This window comes from Castor canadensis, chromosome 14 (genome assembly GCF_047511655.1).
Source record: "Castor canadensis chromosome 14, mCasCan1.hap1v2, whole genome shotgun sequence".
Lineage (NCBI taxonomy): Eukaryota > Metazoa > Chordata > Mammalia > Rodentia > Castoridae > Castor > Castor canadensis.
Genome location: NC_133399.1, coordinates 23,414,904 through 23,437,799, shown reverse-complemented (window position 1 = coordinate 23,437,799; position 22,896 = coordinate 23,414,904). Strand labels below are relative to the sequence as shown.

General features: G+C 35.4%; 1 protein-coding gene and 1 pseudogene across 1 annotated transcript; both read right to left on the bottom strand.

The window, feature by feature from the left end:
* Window positions 1–280: 280 nt before the first annotated feature.
* LOC109678205 (transcription factor E2F3 pseudogene) lies at window positions 281–1,641 on the bottom strand (annotated as a pseudogene).
* Window positions 1,642–4,391: 2,750 nt separating this feature from the next.
* On the bottom strand, window positions 4,392–5,354 carry LOC109678207 (olfactory receptor 7D4-like). Its single transcript, XM_020153847.2, has one exon. The coding sequence runs from the start codon at window positions 5,352–5,354 to the stop codon at window positions 4,392–4,394; it is 963 nt and encodes a 320-aa protein (XP_020009436.2).
* Window positions 5,355–22,896: the final 17,542 nt, after the last annotated feature.

The following is a 22,896-nucleotide window of genomic DNA, read 5'->3' as shown; positions in this document are numbered from 1 at the left end:
GGTGAGAAACACCTGATTGCACATTTTCTCACTTCCTGACTCATCCAGGAGGTTTTGGAGCCTGGGATAAGGCAGGGCTTTCCCAAGGGAGCCTGCGACTGTGCGTTTAGACAATTTCTTTTTAATTCATTAAAATGTCAGTTTTGTTCTGAAGTTTGTAGTTTACTTCATGATACTCTCTTGGAGGAAGAAGGTAGAAAGGGACAACACTGCATGACAGATGTTATGGTTCCATGATAAAAAAATATTGGTTTATAAGGAGAGTTCACATGAAACACAATTAACTACACATAAAATCTTCCACCAGTGGCAGCTTTTCCAAATCATAGCGTCAAAGAGATCGCTGATGCCTTCTGCCTCCCCCAGGCTCAGCAGGTAGTCCTCTTGGAGCAGGGGAGCCAGTAAGTTTGGAAGGAATTTGGTCCTCAGTCTGCTGTAAAAGGTTGGCGGTGGAGGCCAGAGGAAAAAGGTTTGCCATAGAAATTGAGCAATCACTATGTCCTGAGTTGTTTGAAGCCAAGTCTTTGGAAGCAGGTTTAGAGATATTCCCATTGTGGTCCTGGTTGGTTGTTTTCATCGGACTGTGTGTTTCAGTCTCTTCTGGACACAGGTAAACCTCAATGGGTCCTTGGGTACTTGCCAAATGTATTTGTAGGCTCTCTATTGAGTCAGGCACAAGTCTTGTTTCTGGAGGGGCTTTTACAACTATAACAGTTTGGTCTTTAAGTCCACTAATTTTTCGAATATCTTGATATGTAACATAAGCTAACCTTTGATTCTCTGAATCCTCGGTTAACAGTTTGAGGTTCCCGGTGCAGCTTCGGATCAGTTGATCTAACTTCTTCTCTTCCTGACTAAGCTTAGTCACTTCTTTTGACAGGCCTTGACACTGGGCCAGCATGCCCCCATCCTCAGACAGACTGCAGCCGATCCACTGGACGTTGTTCATAGACTTTTTCTTGATGAGGTGGATGCCTTCCAGCACATTAGTGATATCGTAAATCCTTCTCTTCTGCCTTTTCAGCACCTCTGCCGCCTTGTTCAAATCCAAGACCCCATCGGGGGACTGGCTCAGTAGCTGAATGAACTTCTTGGTGAGTAGGCCCACTGATGTGTCATACCGTGTTTTTTTGTTTTTTTTGTTTGTTTTTTTTTTTTGGACTATCTGGACTTCGCAGTGCAGCTCTTCCTTTGCCCTTGGGGGTTTTCAACAAACCATCTGAGAGGTACTGGTGGCCGCTTTCACCCAGATCCAGCCTTCGCTTTGCTGGAGGGCCGCCACCGCCGCTGCTGCGTCCCGGCGCTAGTGGCTGCTGCGGCTCTGCTGGAGGGTCCCTGTGGCTTGGTATGGAGGAGGCTGCCAGTGGTGGGCTCCGTGCTGGGGACACAGGGGTGTAGGGGGCCGGCGGAGAAGGCGCCGCTTTGGAGGGAGGAGGAACAGGAGGTGGTGGAAGTGTTCGTGATGACGATCTGGGTGTATGCTACCAGGGCGGCTGCAGAGGCAGCGGCGAAGCCAGGGCTGGCTAGCAGTGCCCTTTTGTCCATGGAGGCTGCAGTGGCAGCGGTGACGACAGCTGCCCCCTCCCCACCCCCGGTGGTCACCAGGTACTGCTCCAGGGCGGGTTGGATCCCCTTTCTCATCTCTTGCTCCTGCTCTTTTTAGTGTTATGGTATATTAATTGATTGCTTTCAATTTCTTTATTATTTGCAGTCGCAGTTTCCAAGTCTCTCCTCCTTCTCTCCTCCCTGCCCGGCGCTTCCGAGCCCCCTCTCTCTCCTTTTATTTTTCCGCACCGCACAAGCCCCGGGGGCCAAAAATAATCAGGGCTCTGGAGAGAGGAGGGTCCCGGCCACAAGGATATCAGACCCCGAGGGAGGATGGAGGCGTCAGGGGCAGCCAATGTAACGGATTGCGAGGCGGTGGTGGCAGCCCTGGTGCTGCGGCCAGCAGTTGAAAAATGGCTCCAGGAAGCTGCTGCCGACTTGAATGAAGGGATATGGTTTACTTGCCAAGGTCCTCCCGCGAAACTCGGATTTCCCGCCGGCTTTCTAATGGTGATTTCTACAACGTGGAAAAACTGGATGACATTACATCAGGCCATTCACAAACACCATGTAAGCTCTTATTTATTTATTTATTTATTTATTCCTTTATTGTTGTGCTGGATGGTACATTGTGCCATTTACTTAGATTCTTACAGTATATCAAATATATCATACTTCAATGTCCCCCTGTACTGTTCTTTTATTTCCCACTCCCCCAATTACTGGACTATTTTCAGCAGGTATCATTTTTGCATTTACATACATGTGTACTCATTTTTACACTGTATTCAGCCTCCTACCCCCTTTAGCCATCATCTCCCCCCTCCCGCTGGTGGCAACCCTCCCACTCTGGAAAGGACCCCTTTAACCCTTCTGTTCTCTGACTTTGTAGGAGAAAAAAAGGAAACAGCAATATTATGAAAGACTGGTCATACTAAAGGATAGTCATGTATGGAAGGGGTGGGGAAACTAAGCACTTGAATATGGCTGAAATATGCTCTATACAAGAATGAATACAGAAATCTTACACTGTCTGAAACTACCATAAGAAAGGGACTAAGGTAGAATGAGGAAAATTAGAGAAGATAAACCACAAGGAAACTCCCTGTGTAGCTACATTTATCTCAAACAAGTTAAAATATGGGCTCATATTTATATGGAGGTAAAAAATAAGAAAAAAAGACAAGAGAGAAATTGTGACTAACAGAAGATGTGTGACGAAGAATTAATTAAATGTTGGAAAAACACACATAGCTTCTGTTCAAAGGAGATGACTTTCAGATATCTGTGGTTATCCAACTGAGGTGGTACACTTCTGTAATCTCAGGAACTCTGGAGTTTGAGGTAGGAGAATCATGATTTTGAGGATATTCATATATCTCTGTCTCTATATCTATATCTGTATTGATGTCTATATCTGTATCTATATCTATCTACATCTTTATATGTATATTTATCAAGTACCTATCTATCATCTATCTAACTCTATTCATCCATCATCTATCTATCTTTCTATCTACCTACCTATCTATCTATCAATCTCTCTATCTTTAAAAGCCTGATTGCAATTAGGGTCATGAATTGTAGCTTTGTATGTATTTCATTGGTTCTAGCTGATGTATTGTAGATGAGAATCACAACAACATATCTGCACATCAAACAACACCAATTTCCAACTCTGCCTTTGAGAAGTATTTAGTTACCAAGCAGAGGGAAGTGAAAAGACTCAAAATAACTGCTATTTCTTTCTCTATTCACAAGCATTAAATCTGAAACATGATTAAAAATAAGAATCTAAATTTATTGAAGACAATTGAGAAAAACCTAGTCATATACTGCTTACCAATTAGGAATGGTTCAGAAAAGTTCATCATTAGGTAGTATGTCATTGTGGAAATGTCTTACAGCATATTTCCATACATTTACATGACTGTGAAATCGTCAGTTAATTTGAGATTATGAGACTACCATCATGCATTCAGACTTTTGTTTATTTTTCATTGAGCACATGACCATTTTCCAAAAACATACTTAAAGGTGCATAGCAATAATATTAACAATAGGTAAAAGGTGAAAATTACCCACAAGTCCATCAATTGATGAAAGGATGAACACCCTGTGATAAATATATAGAATGAATAAGTATAAAGATTGGAGATAGTATAAATACTGACCCACACAAGACAGAAAAGGTAGGAGGAATAACTCAAAGAAAAAAAGAGGGAATGACAGCGGGAAAAAAGGAAAATCTCAGAGTTATGATAGACATTTTATCACTGTGAATTCTATGAAAATCAGACATAGAATCAAACTTGCAGAAGTTATCTAACAGGAGATATAAAAGCAGAATAATGAAGGTAGGAGTATGTTCTATTGACACAATCCATTTGTAGAAAATCCATCTCTACCAATTCCCTTTATAAATGATGTAAATGAGAGAAAACTTGTCCAAGAAATATTTTGCTGGGTAAAATCATACACAAAAGTGACCATAACTGTATTTTTATAGTAAGTAAGTTTACTGAGTGATTTTCTTCTATTTATTATGGGGAAAACAATAATACTAACAAATTCAGGAAAAAATACTAATTTTCAAGCACTAGCTTCAAAAGAAACCATGGAAGCTCTTGTTGTATTTTATTTATCTCAAATTGGATATCTCAGGATTCACTTATGGGGAAAATGGCTTTTTTTAATGACTTACAGAGGGGATTTAGAAAGAAATAATTATAACAATATATAAAAGCAAAACAGCAGTGCATAGACAAGGTTAAACAAATGTTTTAGGAATGTAAGGGAGACAGTAGGTCAAAAGTCACAAGATTTGAGTAAGGAAACAAAATATCTTATTTGTTTTGAGTCTGATGGTTTTTACAAATTACAGGTTGCTTGCTGAGGAGTCTTCCCAGGGTCCCCTTCACATCCTTGTTCCTCAGGCTGTATATGAAGGGGTTCAGCATGGGGGTGACCAGTGTGTACATCACTGAGATAATCATGCTTCTCTTGGGAGAATGGTTCACACCAGAACTGAGGTAAACCCCAAGCCCTGTTCCATAGAACAAGGAAACCACACTGAGGTGAGACACACAGGTCGAAAATGCTTTATACTTGCTTTTAAGGGATGACATCCTCAGTAAGGTGTATAGAATCTGAGAGTAAGAGAAAATGATCCCAGTAGCTGGAATTGCACCTAGCATGGCAGTTGTCACATATAAAAAGATGTTATTCATGAGGGGGGGAGAACTGGCCACATTGAGGAGAAGAGCTAATTCACAGAAGAAATGTGGGATCTGAGTTCCTATAGAGAAAGTTAATAGCTTCATCAGTAGAATGTGAATGAGGGAGACTGAGGACATTATAATCCAAGATATCAGGACCAAAAAACCACAGAGCCAGTAATTCATAATGACTGTGTACTTAAGGGGATGACAGATGGCCACAAAACGGTCATAAGCCATCACAGTAAGTAGGAAATTATCCATTCCAAGAAAAGTAATAAAAAAATAAACCTGAGTAAGGCATTCTATGTAGGAGATGTTTTTGCTCTCTGTCTGGATGTTGACCAGCATCTTTGGGACTGTGGTAGAGGTGAAACAAATATCAATAAAGGACAGATTGCAGAGGAAGAAGTACATGGGGTTGTGGAGGTGAGTGTCAGTGCATGTAGCCAGAATAATAAGCAGATTCCCAAGTACTGTGAGCAGGTACATACACAGAAACAGCCCAAAGAGCAAGGACTGTAACTCAGGATCATCTGAGAATCCCTGGAGCAGGAACTGTGGTATTCCTGTATGGTTCTTTGCATCCATGTAGCTGCTGTGTCTATTGCAACGTAAAAATAGTTGTTCAAAGGACAGTAAATAGGACTCTAACTTACTGATTACTTTAAATACCACCTTTGGCAAGGTGTCTTTCTTCCTGTATTTATTCTTGCCAATAAGTCATTCATTCAACCAAGTGGTAGATCTCTTCACTTCTATATTATATTTATTCAAACGTTCTTATATTAGCCAAAATCTACACTTTACCATTACCTCACTAGTCTCAATCATCCTTGAGCACACACTAATTTTGTTTCTTTATAGAATCCTCCCAGAAGAATTGAAGTAACTTTTTATCATAAGTTAATATTCTCCATACTTCTTTACACAACAGCCCCTCAATGTTGATTAAATATAGATTTTAAGGAGAAATTACTTTCATTCATTAACATGATATTTTGTTATGGATTCGTTCACTCTCAGTGATTATTTATTTTTAAACATTTGAAATTGATATTACCTTTTTTGTGAAGTATAAAATGTGTTTGTGCTCAGTAGGAGCCTCAGTAAATAATAGCACTCATGTACACTAATTTAAATAAAATTTGTTAAGTATAAAATTCCAGAAAGGTTTTTTATGTAATTAGCAGAGAAGATCCTACTTTTTGAAATGAAACCAGATTAAGTAACCAAAATAACGTTCTTATGAGTGATCTATAAGTGATGCAGAAAGCAGATGCCATAGAACTTGTCCCTGTTCTTTATAGTTTCCTCCCTGCTGATGTGGGCAGAAACCATCTTATGAGAAGTTATACAGGGAAACTGCTTGGCCTGGGAAAGCAAAAGGCTCTGTATTTAATTTCCCCATATTCTAAATGTCTCTGCCTGTCCATTGGCTATGTGCACAACCACCCTGAGTATCACCTGGACCAAGGAAGCAGACTGTGTCTCCCACAGTTTGTTGGATCTCCTTGAATGTGAAGTTAAACCATGGCACCAAAAGTGAAAAGCCAATGGTGACAACATTAATGGAACTACAACCTGAAATGTGGTAACAGGAAAGAGATCACGTGTGTGTGTGAATATCCCTGGATATTGGTCCTGCATGCAGGACCAACCAGAGACTGTGCCTTGCAGGGCTATTGCAGTGTACTTTGATTTGACTACTTTGATTTGACAGAAAGATGGGAGTAAATCAGTCACTGATTCAGAATTTCGCATATCAAACCCACATGGACAGAGTTCCTCTCCTTGTGAGAATCTTCCAACTCCAGAAGTCCTCAGGTGAAGCAGGTGGGAGCAGTTTGAGGACGGCTCCTGTAGAAGTATTCAAACCATCAGGGAAAGTACAACTTAGTCCTAAAATAGTCCTTTCTTTGTTGAGTTCTTTGGATTTCAGAAAGAAAAATTGCTGTCTCCCACATACACTAAGGAAAACTTTTAGAAAAGAAATCCCTCATCATCTCCTCAGAAAGGAAGAATTTATAACTGCTTATATTTTACTATTTTTTCTTTATCTTTACTTATTTCATTGTGCTTTCCTTCCTTACTTATACTTTCATCCCACATATATGCTCCTCTTCCCTATCTTAGTGTTTTTTCCCTTTTCCTTCCCCATTCACAATATTTTTAGTTATTTAATTTGAACTATAAATTGCTTTAATACTTTTTAAACTCCTAGTTTATCTTATAAATATACCATATTATTTCCAAATGTCTGATGTCTGCAATAGAAGCAATCAGTATACATCACATGTCTGAAGAGAATAGTGCAATTAAATGAGATAATATACTATTTATGCTATCATTCCTGTAACATACAATGAGATTTTAACAAATGTGAGCTTAAATTCTAAATATCTGTTTTATGTTGCTATAAATTCTCCACATTCCCCTTCAACTGTGCCAAATTTCAGAGGTGGAATTCTCAATAATATAGATTCAAGAGCTCTGTACCATATTTTGACAGTCAAATAAACCTTGTGATTAAAAATATCCCTATGATCCCTTCATTCCAAGAATGTCAGTTTAGTACATACTCCTAAGAAGCAGAAAAATAATATGGATTACATAGTTAGTAAGGAAAATACAACAGTCCACCAACAAAAACAAACATGATGTTTAATTATGCGATCTCATGTGTCCATGCTATTAAAGAGCATTTGATATACTAAAATCACTTGAATTAATTACTAAAATATATAAATGATGAGTTTGTTAAAAATATTCAAAAGGTACAATTTTATTTACAGTGGATGTTTTCATTTTCAATGATATAAAAGGTAGTGAATACAAGGATGTGTACTGAAAGCTGTTGCAAATGGTGGGTGGGAGGTAAAGGGGTAAGGGACAGCAGTGGAAGGAGTTGAATGGCCCAAAATAAAGCATACCAATAGCAGGGATACATTGAGAAAGCCCTTTGAACATTAACTAAAATATTAATAATGAAAACAGGACTGGAAAATAGGTACAGTGTATATGTGTGTGGGAGGGTACAAATGGGAGGGGGGAGGAGGCATGAAAGAAATTAAGGTGATGATATATGGTTGATAGATTTCACATACCTATGTGATAGAACAAAAAACCTCCTGCAATTATTTTAAATGGGTCAGGGAGGGGGGTAGTGGGAGAGAAGATGGGGGCAATGAAACTAATATGCAATATAATGCTAATCAGAATTGTTATTATGAATCTCTTCCTGAGTAATGAATATATTGTAATAACAAATTGAAAAATAGAGAAATAAATTTAATTTTTGATACCTCAGAAAACAAGGTCCATCATGAAAATTGCCTACAGAATGATTTTAAATACTGAAAAACACCATTGAAGAAAAATTAATCTTTGAAAGTGAGAAGAAGAGTCTTTTTTGAAGTAGAAATGCTGGAACTGATAGAGGAAGAATCAGCCATTGCTAACTAAAATGAGAGTTGACATATTCTAGGCAGAAATAATAGAAATTGTGGTTGTCTAGGTGAGATTGTGGGATGGTATTTGAATCCTAATGAGGGTAAAATCATTAACAAAAAAGAACCATGGAAATCTGGGGATGGGGTCAAGAGGGATCAGTTTCAGTATCTATGATGTTCAAACCAGAGCTTCCTGTAGTCTTCCCTAATATCCATTGCACATTATTAAATTCACAGTAATCTGTGTTTCTGAGATTGTGACAGTTTTACTAATCACATTCTTTACCAAGTATATTCCTCGATCTTGTCACATTGTAAGTGCTGAAACCCCCCCCAAGATATAGATATATAATTATGATGGAAACGAAATGCTTGCTGCAACATATAAGATAAAACTTCAACCTTATCATATGTATGAATATAGACCAAAAATCTACATTAGTGTTAATAAAATTCCTTCACGTGTCTTTTCAATGAATTGCATATAATAAATAAGTAATACTATTGGAATGGAAATAAATAAACATAATAAAAATATTTTAAACATAATTTACCATATTTCACCTGTTTATGAAGATTGTAACATTGAGTTTGTCTGTGAGGACTACTGGGAGGTATAAGAAGGAAAGAAATGTTAGAGAGTGAGAAATATTGAAACATTAGACCAGTATATTAAGATAATATAACTCAATGCATTGTTAGTGTTGAATAATAGACAACATAGAGATAAAAATAGAATTAGGAATGGGTAGTTAATCTAATGAAAGCATGATATATATACATGTCTGAAATACCAAGGGGAAACCACTTTGAACAATTAATATTCACTTAAAAATTTAGCACAGGGAAGTAAAACAGATACTTTAGATATGGGTAATAGTTTGAAGAAGGGCAGCATTAGGAAAGAATGGAGGAGGGCAAATATATTGGATATCTTTTGTATTTGCATATGAAAACAGAACAATGAATGCTGCTGAAATGATTTTAAGAAGGGAAGGAAGAAGGATGAGGATGAATGATAGAGGGTATGAATCTAATTAAAATATATTGTAAGCACATATGTAAATGTCACAAGGCATAACTCTTATAAAATATTATATAATAAAAATATTTTTAATAAAAACAAACTCAATAAAAATAAACCATAACCATAACCATAATAGATATATTGAATTGGAGAAATTTTAATAGCCATTACAGAAGTCAGCAGCCTGGACTAGGAATGAGAAATATTTTTGTTGAATTTTAGAATATCCCAAGTCAATCTCCTCCCTTTTCAGTCTTTTTATATTTTCCCTGAAATTTAAAGGGATGGGAGAAGATACTGTGGACTCTAACTTGAAATGTTATTTACAGCAATATTTCACTAAGAAGGGCTAATATTAAGTTTAATATGCCAGCACAATTAGTTACGAGGTCAAGAAAAAAGTCCAAACAAATGTAAAACAATATGCACAATACCTCCTGTGTAATAGATCTTCAGTGAATAATCAATAAAATTGGATGCAGGTCATTCAACTGTCACCTAGAATTTATATGAAATATTGAAGAAGAGTTGTAGACGCTCCATAAAATAATTCTTGTTGTAGTAAGGCTCAGGATTCCTGATAGTGGAGAAAAAAATAAAATAAGCTCTGAAGATGAATGGGTTCTATGGAAACTAAAGTCCTTTAGTATAAGAGGATTTCACCTTCATAGCCCAAAGAAATATAGAAATTTGTCATACTTAGTATCCTAGAGGTAAGGCCTAGTACACACTTGTTATCTTTTTCTTCTTCTTGCTCCCTCAGCCCTAACTGAGACAAACTAAAGCTCTCCTATGTTTACCAGTGAAGCTTTCTCTCCTCCACAATATGTCCCCAGAAAGCCCACATTGGTTTTGATAGAGACTGTGACCAGAAAAATTCTCTATGTCAGAATTCTCAAATCTCCTCATTAAATAAATTGTTCTGTTTTCACTCCAGTCTCCAAACAATTCATCTCCCTTGGGGTACAATGGAAAAGACACAGTATACTTTTTTTTCATTCAATTTCAGGCTATGTAGGTAATGATAGATGGAGATTAAATTATTTTTTCCAAAGAAATAATTTTCATGTTATTTACATGTGTTTTTATGTGATTTATATCAAATGTGATATAAATGTGATAAATTGGCCCTTTAGGAAAGATTGATTTCTAGAAAACAGATACCAACCCCCCCATCACTATGGTTTGCTATCTTTAACAGTTTTGGTTATTATAAAATTCATTTCAGATCTACATTGTTATGTAGGGAAAAATGTCATTCCTTTTCTATTTTCCTTACACTTTAGTTTTCAAATTTATTGGCCTATTTACCTATTTATTCATGTAATTGAATTTACAGATAAAATTGAACATATGTATTGTGTAAAATAATATATCTAGGGCTATTTTAAATTTTGCAATTTGTGAATTTTTCCTCAGTTGAATCTCAGCACATTGTATGCATCACAAAATTATTAGTGTATGCTACTTGTACAAAGTATTTCATTGTGATAACTCATGCATATAATGTAATTTGATCACATTCACTCTCACTATCACTCTTACTTTCCTTCTTTCCCTTTTCTTTCAATTCTTAAGTTTTAATTAACTTTGTAATTTTCATACATGCATATGATATAATTCAATTATATTCTTCCCCCATCAACCTGTGCTTCCTACCTCTTACCACTGGTTTCTACTTAACCAGTCTCACTTTTTTCGGTGTCAGGTTCACTAATTCATTAGAATTTTGTGGTGATAACAATTGACATCAATTCACCATTTTTCAAGAACAAAATATATCTCCCATAGCTATAGTTGCCATGTTGCCAAAAAAATTGAGGAATATTGTCCTCCTGTGTAAATGTAAAGTTGTATCCTTTGATCAACATTTCCCTCATTACTACCTGCAAATTCTGGTGACCACTATTTTCTTCACTATTTCTACAGTATCCAATTTTTTAATCTCCACACAGAGTGAAATTATGTGACATTTATGGTGTGCATAGTTTAATATAATATTCTCCATGTTCATCCATCTGCTTGTAAATGATAGTACATCCTGCGTCTTCATGCCTAACTGGCATTTTATGCATTTATTTCATGTTTCCTTTATTCACCTATCTTTTACTAGACACATAAGTTGATTTATTATTCTGACTATTGTGAGTGATGCTCAAAACCAAGGTGATGACTTGTATTTTCCACATAATTATATTTACTTGGATATATGCAGAAGAATGGAAAAGCTGGATCACATAATTATATGATTTTACCATTTTTGAGGGGCTTCATGTTCTTTTCTATATTGTGTGTACTAATTTAAATTCCCACAGCAGTTGAAACTATTCCCATACTGTCATTAAAATTATGTACAATGGTGGTTCTTATTCTCCTTTTTAAATATATTTACCTGTGAACACTTTTAATTGCAAATTCTCTCTCCTTACCCTAAATAATTTAATAACATCATCTATATGTGAAGCTTTTGCTTATTCCTTTCTACAGCAAAACTTAGGGCAGCTATCATAGAATATTTCCTGGCATTTAATAATATAACCAGTATACACCATTAATAATACCCATGATATATATTAACATATAAAAAAATTAGTGTTATTCCAAATTAATACAAATGTAACATTATAGAATACAGGAAAAAGAGAGGAAAAATACGGAAAAAAGAACAGTCTTTGTATGAGATACCTTACTTTGATAATATGTGCTTTAACAAAACATAGAAAAGCTAAAAAATTGTTTTCCAAGAATTTTCTTATTTCTTTATTACTTAATTATGGACTGTGTTAAAGTCACTATTTCCACGTTTCTGGGTCGTGTGTTACTAGCATAATGTATTTATGTGACTTCAATGAAATAATTTTTCTTTCAAAATTTAAAAGGCAGGACAGACAGAGATAGGAATTATATATTAGATACTTTTTAAACCAAGTTGAATATTTATGCTGAGAAAAGATAATTATCAGAAAACAAAATAATGACAAATTAGGAGATATGGTCACATAATTATATTTTCTAATTATAAGGCATTCATTTTAATGTAGTATTCAGACCTGGTAGTCCTATGTCTGACTGAGTATACACAAACATTTTTAAGAATGGACTTCTATAGTTTTTGTTATATTACAATAAATTAAGTGAGTAACGTTCCTACATTATCTTAATGAGAATACGTTTTTCTCCATGAAGAAAGCATTTTCTCCTCTGTTTAGGACATTTTATATTCTCTATTTTTTCTAGATTACTGAACTATCTTTACATGTGATCACTGATGTCTTCTTCTATATTATATTCCTAGTCTTCTAACACTGTTCAGTATGTCCCAAATTACAGAGTGCATAGGACAAGGTGAATAAAACAGGGGACAATAATGAAACAAAACCCTGAAGACAGTGTTTTCACAGCAGAGAAATTTTGTTGAATATTTGTTGAACAAAATGTGCATATTTCATTACAAATAACTAAAGAAAGCTTGGTGTGGTAAAACACAATGGTCAACTGGGAAGCAGAAGAACTGCTTGAGCCCACAAATAAAAGGCCAGTCTGCCACATAAAGAGACAACATGTGTGCATGTGTTCGTATGTTAATGTTAATATATGTATATAGATAGATATACTACTGGATTTCTGCTCATTTCTTGCATTTCTCCAACACTGTTTTGTTACTTCAAAGGTTTCATATATATATATATATATATATATATATATATATATATATATATATATATAAATAAATAATGTAGATTTTAACACAAGTCACAGAATTCTAACACATGGGAATCTCAGATAATACAAGACTGCTCTTTTTGTTTGCTCTTAATACAGTTTATGCTGTTATTATGGTTTGGAACATGCTTATTATCATGGTCATCAGCTGTGACTTCCACTTCCACAACTCATGTACTTCTTCCTGTCCAATATGTCCTTGGATGACATCTGTCTCCTCTCAACCACATTCACAAAGATGATTTTTGACATTCAATCTCACAGAAGATGCATCTTCTACATTTTTTGACTAACATAGATGTCCCTTTTTATTATTTTGGGGTGTTGGATCATTTGTTGCTACTGTCAAGGCCTTTGGACATTGTTTTGCCACTTGTTACACCTTATATCACCTTACATTTTAGCCTTTTGTACTGATTTGATTGTCTTACAACCTGCCTTTTTCAAGGAAAATTCTAATTTCTTCTATCGGTCACCTCTCTCAGGTTCTTCTTCTTGTCTATTCTGACAATTCAATATCTTACTTATGAATTAGGTGCCATATTTGGTCTTATTCCTACCTCAGGGATCTTTTATTTTAATCATACACTAACATTTCTCCTCCATTTTGAAAATGTATTCTTCATTTGCAAGTGTAAATCCTTCTCAACACTGTACTTCATTTATTCCTTTTAGGAACAAACATTACAGTCTACTTTTTGAAGATCTCTTTCTTCAAGAGGGTGCTGTGAATTGTATGATGTACTCAGTGGTCACTGCTATGGTGTATTTTTTCATCTACAGTCTGTGCATTAGGAGCCTTTATCGTGTCCTAAGAAAGACTCCTAGCAGAATATTCTAATCTTAGTAACCCATGACATTTGGAATGTAACTATGAAAAGTAGCAAAAGGAAACATTCACTCATGTAAATTTTGCCTCCTTGTGACAATATTTTTGTTGAATGCCTTCTAGTGATGTTGCTTAATAGTATGGCAGTTGCCAGAGTTAGGGGAGGCTGAATGTGGAGTTTTGAAAGTGTGTTCCAATTTGAAGCTTAGAAGTATGTAAAAATTCCAAGAATGGATTGTGGTGGGTTTTGAACAACAACACGCATGTTATTTATACTTGAAAACATAAAAATGGAAAGAAAATGCCATAATGAGGAAGACACCATAAACTTTAGGGGCCAGTCATTATGTCAGCTTCTTTCTCCAATAATGTGAGAAAGTCCTTAGAGGGCAGGATAATATGGACCAATTTAGCACCTCGATCCTCCAAGGTCCTACAGTGGTGAATAATCAGCCTGTAATGACAGCCTTGCATTTAGTTGGTTTGGTCCAATGAGCTCTATGTGTGTTTCAGCTTTTTGCCTGGTTAAGTGCATGAAAAAACTCCTCTAATTTATTAATATCAGTCCTGAAAACAGATCTGAGCATTCATTTGATACCTAATAAGAGATCTACTTTGGATCACAATATTTTAGTATGGCACAGTATAGAAGGAACCTACACCAGAAAGTACTGAGGGAGATATTTAATGGAGAAAAGTCCACAAGAAATATTATTTCCTCATTATTAGGAATAATATGACAGTGTGGGTAGCCATATAGGAGAGAACTAATGTGCAAAATTTCAGTTATGAGGACTGTGACTTCATATTCTTGGTTGCAGTGAGCATGTCAGAAATCGTATTCTTACTTAGACTACCATGTACATTGTTCTAATTCCAATAGATATATAGCTCATGTTAGCAGAAAATGTGTCTCTACAAAAGTTTCCCCAGTGTTCCAAGGGGATTGTGAAGGTGATGCCAATCATGCAGAGGATGACAGTGAGTATAACATTGTGAAGGGTTATTGAGGGCTTCCTAAATGCCAGACTCTGAGCTCGGCATTATAAGCAGTTTATGTACTTCCTGTGTATATGACGACTGTGTAGAGATGGAGTAGAGGAAGACTACTTCCTCTACCTATAAGTGTCTACATCTACATTTTTTAGAGAGAATTAAAGATTATAATATATTTATGTAACATTAATTAGACTATCAGGAAAAATGAGTAAGGGTGTGTTTGAAATGTGTTATCTGATTATGAGCACAGGGTATCTGTTTGGAAAATATGTACTGCTTGTTCCCTTGAAAACCCAACAATCTCTGTAACTCCAAAGGGAGACTCCATCATCATTCTGTTTTTTCTTTTGGGGTGTTCCATGTAGATCATAGGGCATAGCATTATTTTTTCTGGTAGAATGCAATATATCATGGGTAGGTATAAATCACCAAAATGTGAAGACAACATTGGCACAGAACCATGCGACAGAAGACTCTCTTTCCTTCTCTAGAAAACAATTGCAAATGCACCTTTTCCCTTTCATCTTATCACTAGTCCACTGAGTCTCAAATGGACACATAAAGTCAGGTCTTGATTTTGTGTCTAGAGAGGAGAGTGGAAAGAGTTTTTAAGAAAACTTCATATGCAATTGGGACTGAGACCTCTGGAATTTCCCTTAAAATTCTCTGATGATGTGGAAGTAATGATTAAGATTAAATACTGTTTACTGTGGCCCAGACTGGAGTTCTAAAGAGTTCTAAGGAGACTAAGGCAGGAGGATCACAAGTTCAAAGCCATCTTGAGCTACAAAGCAAGATCCATATTTTTAAAAAATATGCATTAGTGTATCAGTGTCCCAGAGCTAAACTATTTGATTAATGTTGATTTTGATATCATTCTAACCAAATGTACTTTTAGCAAAATTTACCATCTTTCTCCTTCTGTTCCAGGACTTTCTTTATCTGTATAATTTCATTCAGTATAATTGGAGAGGAAGGAATAATTTTTGACTACTGATTCTCTTGAGCTCATATATAAATGAAGCATAATATTACAAAAGAGATGGCTAGAAGTGCAGTTTAGGATACAATTCTTGCCAATCATGTGGGAAACCATAGGTTAAATCCCCAACACCAAAAAGTAAAATGAGAAGGAAGAAAAAATTTCTCTTTAATCACAAAATTGGCATTATCAATTTGATATTGTCTCCACTCTTGCTTTCCTGTATTCAATTTCTTCAATTTTAGGAATGCATCATAGAAATAGAAAAAAATACAAAGTGTCTCTGATTTTTGCTGATGTCATGGGCAAAGAGGAATTATAATTCCATTTAAAGGCATCTACACCATTCAATTATTCACAAAATAGAAGACATTGGCATGGACAGGACAAAGAGAAAAGATGTACAAAGAAAAGTATGTAGGTAAACATTAAGACTTCGGGTGAGAAACATTTTAGAATTCACATCATTCAAGAATCCAGTGCCCATTAAGAACTATATTCATCAATAAATGCATGATAGACTTTTTGGTTGAAAACAACACAGTGATCAGGCAGGATGGCACACACCTGTAATTCCGGATACATGAGAGCTGTAGATAGGATCATATATTGAAGCAAGCTCCTACCAAATTTAGCAAGATTGTACATACAAAAACAAGCTGCACATGGTGGTGCACAGCTGTGATCCCAGCTAGGTGGGAGGAGGGTATAGGGATATTGAAATCTCATACTAATCTGAACTAATGTACAGCACCCTCATTGAAAAAGAAAGTAAGGCAAAAATGAGAAATATATTTTGATCTTTAAGAAAACTCATTCTAGGTTTGGACACATGGCTCAAGTAAAAGGTCCCAAGTTCTTATGCCAGTATCGACAGAAAACCCCAATTCAATGATAATTCAATTGTGGATAGATAAATATTTATATAGATACATAAATAAATACATAAATAATATAGATAGGTAAGATACATACATTGAAAGATAATTTACATAGGTAGAAAGATACTTATAAACATGTTGCAGATGATAAAAATGTGCAGATGAGCATTTTTCTCCCATTTTCCACTATGCAGTTGTGCAGAGAAATGGGAATATTTAACCAAATACTTTAGCTAGTCGTGTGTCAGTGACATGAGTCTAAAATATTCATTTCTTGAACTTCATGCCAGGGTCTCTTTTGTTTGAGGAAAAGTACTCTTTATGCAAAATTAATTCCATTTTGAGTTACACTGGAGGAATTATTACTAGACAGATTTTAAATATAATTATTGTAGTGTAATTTAAAGACAATATATAGGAAATAACTGATTTATATTGGGTCAAGAAACTTAGGTGATGAATAGTAAGTTACCAGGTATCACATATGGTAATTCAAGCAACTGCCACATGGGTAAAATGGAAATTGTAACTTAGGTATGTGGAGGGGAGACATAAGAATTGAAAAGTAATGTCATAATAATGAATTGACACATTAGGTAGCATTAATTCCTCAGGTAATGCTGATAATCAGTTAAAATATTTGGAGTTGATATACATACGTCTCAGTCAATTACCATGATATAAATGCAAACCAGTTCTTCTCAGTGACAATAGGTGTTATGTGGTTCACTACTTAAATGACCTAAAATACTATAAGATAAGCTTTGAAAAAATTATATAAGAGAAAATTTTACCAGCAAATTCATAACAGTATTTGTCTTTGGAAGATAGGTGGGCAGGAGAATGGACTCGTGTGGGGATAGAGAGAACACAAATTTCATAGGTGAAAACTCACTTCATAATAGCTACATAGTAATTATAGAGCAAATATCATTAAGTGGTTATATTCTTATATCACTTATGGATATCAGTACAAGTAATAATTAATTAATACTAATGGTCTGTTTTGTAATGCCAGCAAATATTCTAAGGCAGTTTTTCTCAACTATTATTTACAAATTGATGAAAGAGAACATGATATATAGTTTCTTTTATTTAACTTGTCTTGTCTGGTGCTACTTATCTGCACATTCTAAAATAAACAGATTTAAATACATTGATATATGAGACAGTATCAGCATTCTTATGAAATTCAAAAATCTTCTTAAAATCCTTTCTTGTCACAGCCTATAAGGTAGACAATTGTGATACTAATTTCACTGATGTGGAAATTGATAGATTGCTTTGGTTTTGTTCCTGTAGTTTTTGTGCTTTCATTTTGCCCAAGAAAGAATTGAAATAAGGAGTATTTGAATATGCCTTTACATGCAATGAAAATTTTCTTAAATATGGTAATATATACATTATTCTTTATGTTATTTTAAATGAATATGATGTACTTCCTAATGTTCCCGGACTTGATACCTCTGTCTTGGTTTGGCAATATATCTTGGCTGAATATCCCTAAAGCAGGTGTTCATAGGAGGAGGAGTAAAACACAGACATCAGAAGGAAATGGGTCTAATAATTTTGAGTTCATCATGAATGAGAAATATATCTGAAGGTATATGGACATTAATGTGAATGGAATATACATGGAATTATGGGAGTTAAAAACACACATACAGTGTGGATTCCTGCTTAATTGATTTTCTGACTTTTTTCATTTCAAATGGTGTCCAGACAATGTAGAACTCCAAAATCTAACACTAGTATCAAAATTCCATCTCAAGATACTCTCAGAAGATACAGATCTACAGACTATCCTTTTTGGACTGTTCCTGTCCATGTACCTCATAACAGTGCTTGGGAATCTGCTCATAATCCTGACTGTCAGCTGTGTCTCCCACCTCCACACCCTGTACCTCTTTCTCTCTAATCTGTCCTTCGCTGATATCTGTTTCATTTCTACCACTGTCCCAAATATGATTGTAAACATTCAAACTCACAAGAGAGTCATCTCCTATGAAAGCTGTGTGACACAAATGTCCTTTTTTGCCATTTTTGGATGTATGGATGATCTTATGACTGTGATGGCCTATGACCATTATGTGGCTATCTGTTACCTTTTGAATTACATGGTCATCATGAACACTCAACACTGTGCCTTTTTAGTACTATTATGTTTCTTATTTAGTCTTCTGGACTCCCAACTGCATAATTTATTTATCTTAAATCCTTCCTACTTCAAGGATGTTGAGATTTCAAACTTCTTCTGTGATCTATCTCAACTCATTAATCTAGCCTGTCCTGATATGTTTGCTAATAACATAATCATGTATTTCACAGGCACCATATTTGGGTTTCTTCCTATCTCAGGGATCATTTGGTCTTACTATGAAATCATTTCTTCAATTCTCAAAATGCCAAATACAAGAGGAAAGTATAAAGCCTTCTCCACCTGTGGGTCTCACCTGTTACTTGTTTGCTTATTTTATGGAACCAGTCTTGGAACGTACCTTTTTTCAGATGTGTCATCTTTCCCCAGAGAAAGTGCAGTAGCATTTGTGATTTACACGGTAGTCACCCCTATGCTGAATCCCTTCATCTACAGCTTGAGGAACAGGGATATAAGAAGTGCCCTGAGGATCCTCTACAATAGAACCTGTTCTGGGTCTTCCATATAGAATGTCAGTTGGAAATGTCAACAAAAATAAACATCTATACATTAAGAAATTCTGTATCCTTAGTCAATTAGCATGTAGTTAGGTGTCTTCAGTTTCTCATAATGTTTTATAATTTCATTGACAGGTCTTGGGGAGGGAAAAGTAGAAATTTCTTTACAAATAGAAAGATATAGTTTGAGAAGTTGAAAGATAGCTGGAGATAGAAGATGGTGATGGCTACACAACAACATAAATAGAATTAATGCCATTGATCTGTTTAATTTATTATGGTTAAAATGGTAACTATTTTGTTATGCATATTTCACAACAGCAAATTATTGTTTAAAAATTAGAATGATCATAAGAAGAAAACAACAAAAAAGTGAATAGTAGACATGAGCTTCTTCTGAGTAATGGAAAAACAACATATTTTAGACATTTGTTTTCCTTTTTTCTTCTTCCTCTAATATGAAGTCAAATGAAATTGAGATAAGTTGGACTAATCTTACTATTTATATGCTGCTTGTACTGAGCTCTGAGGTCATATAAATAAATATTCAGGCTGCTCAGCAAGTGATTTTGATGGATGTTGGTTCTAGTGTCTTAGACCTGATCCCTGTATCTCTTCCTAACATACATTTTTTTGTATCAGGATTCATTTATCTTATCTAGTATTTAAATCTATTACTAATCTGAATCCCTACCTTTCATTTGATACTCGTCATGGGGGCAATTTTGTTACTTTCATGATCTTAACCCAACAGTAAAAGTGTAAGCCCTTAAATTCTAAGGCAGATGATGGATAAGGAAAGAACTATCAGAACCATTGGTTTCCTTTCCAAGTACAAACACTAAAGTTTTTTAGTAAGTAGAGAAGATTCTAATATGCAATTAGAGGTATGAGTTCTGTGAATATTATATATTTGGTTGTTCTGGGTTCCCAAGAATCTCATTCAAAGTGTTGTTTTATCCCACACTCACTCTTCTTCCCTTCGACATCTCACCCTTGATAGCAGTATGTGAGTCTTTATAAAGTAGAAGGTGCTCTGCACTTCAGAAACACTTTGAAGATGATGTGGAAGATAAGTATGAGGGTGAGAATAATGAACATATTTTGGGTTTTTAAATACCAGCATTATTGATATGTGTTGTAGATAACTTGTCTAAGTTCATCAACATAATCTTTTCTATTATAAGCTCTAATACTGTTATTAGAAAAGGAAGAAAGCCTATTTTATTTATCCAATACTAAGCCATTTAATAGAAAATAAGAAATCATGTTTGCTTGGTCTTTGTGATTATAGACATGGCATTTTGCTAATGGAATATTGGAAGGCTTCCATCTTGAGAATCTAAGAATGGTTTCACTTCCATATCTCTCCAGAAAGAGACTCCTAGATCACCCTGGATTTTTGTTGTTAGGCTTCCTGATAGATCACTAGGACAACATTGGTTTTTACCTCTGTATCAACTGTAGGAAGGGCAGTTATAGATCACAGGAAAGATTTCATGATGTGTATATGTCAATCTCTCTCTTGGCCCTACTTCAGGATATCAATGAAACTGTGAACATTGTTCTCAAATATTATAACCATCCTACTCAAAACCAAAAGGAGACATATTCAGGATTTTACACTCAAAACTGGATAAAATTTAAGAAATACTTATTATTTAAAACTCTATACTTCCTCCTAAAACTTTCTGATGTATCAGGTGAGGCAGTCACATCTGTAATAGTAGTTACTTGGGAGTCTGAGATTGGGAAGATCATGCTTTCCGGCCAACCTTATTAAAATTTTGTGAGACTTAATTTCAGTACATTGGACATGATGAAACATACCTGTGATTCCAGCTATGCAGGAGGACATAGGAAGTAAGACTGCAGTCCAGACAAGCCATAAACAAAAATGAGAGATACTACCTCAAAAAAAATTAAGCAAAAATGGCCAAGAGGTGTGACTAGGTTTTAGGGCACCAAACTAGCAAACTCAAGGTCATGAATTCAAACTTCACTACCACATTTTCCCCTTTTTTTCTTGATGGTGTTACGGGGGTTTGAACTCAAGACCTTGAGTTTTTAGGCTGGTATTCTTTCATTTAAGCAAGATTCACAGCACTTTGTGCTTTACTTTTTTTTTCAAGATGGAGTCTTGCTTTCTGCACGGGGTGGCCTGCCTAGTGAGAAAACTTCATATTTTTGCTTGCTGTGTAGCATTGGTAGGAATTAGTATAAACTGAATAGAAAACAATATAAAGTTGCTTTAAAAAAAAAATATATATATATATATATCATATCCTTCAATACCAACACTAGTTAGGTACTTAAGGAGGACAATTTGGTATGTCGAGAAGAAACCTGTTGTCCAATGTCTAAAGATATATTCACAACAGCCAAGATATGGACTTAAGTGTCTTTCAACAAGAAATAGAGGCCAACATGGTCGTTACCTAATAGTGGATTACTTGTGGGAAAGATGTAGAGGTTGTGCTCCTCAAAGGGCACAAGGTCCCATTTAGACAGATAGAATATTTTCAAGAGATGTTTTGTAACTATGGTAATTATAGTAACCATAAATATTCCTGTCCACATTGTGAAAATGTTTCCTTTACTTTCCTCTACACCATTGTAAACATCTATGGTTATTGATGACAAATTAAGTTCCTGAGAAATTTTAAGCTAATGTGAAGTATTTTCACTGCAAAAGGGATAGGTAGTGGGATAAGGCAAATGTTAATTTTCAGATTTAAACATTATACAACAATGCAAAATACTTATAGATTTACATTGTACACAGTGTGTATGTATAATTTATCAATCAACATAAATAAATAGTTATTGTATAACAACGTAGATCTTAAATGAGTTTTAAAATATCCAAAGACTGTTAAAGATTGCATATCAGAGAGAGATGGCTTCTGAGATATTTTACTTGTGTAAATTAATCATAAGGGATACCTTACACCTTTTATTATTTTTATTTTTTTTCTATCCATTCCTTCTTTTTTTTTCTTTTATTATTCATATGTGCATACAAGGCTTGGGTCATTTCACCCCCCTGCCCCCACCCCCTCCCCTACCACCCACTCCGCCCCCTCCCTCTCCCCCCTACGCCCTCAATACCCAGCAGAAACTATTTTGCCCTTATTTCTAATTTTGTTGTAGAGAGAGTATAAGGAGTAATAGGAAGGAACAATGGTTTTTGCTGGTTGAGATAAGGATAGCTATACAGGGCATTAACTCACATTGATTTCCTGTGCATGAGTGTTACCTTCTAGGTTATTTCTTTTTTATCTAACCTTTTCTCTAGTTCCTGTTCCCCTTTTCCTATTAGCCTCAGTTGCTTTTAAGGTATCTGCTTTAGTTTCTCTGCGTTAAGGGCAACAAATGCTAGCTAATTTTTTAGGTGTCTTACCTATCCTCACCCCTCCCTTGTGTGCTCTCGCTTTTATCATGTGCTCATAGTCTGATCCCATTGTTGTGTTTGCCCTTGATCTAATGTCCACATATGAGGGAGAACATACGATTTTTGGTCTTTTGGGCCAGGCTAACCTCACTCAGAATGATGTTCTCCAATTCCTTCCATTTACCAGGGAA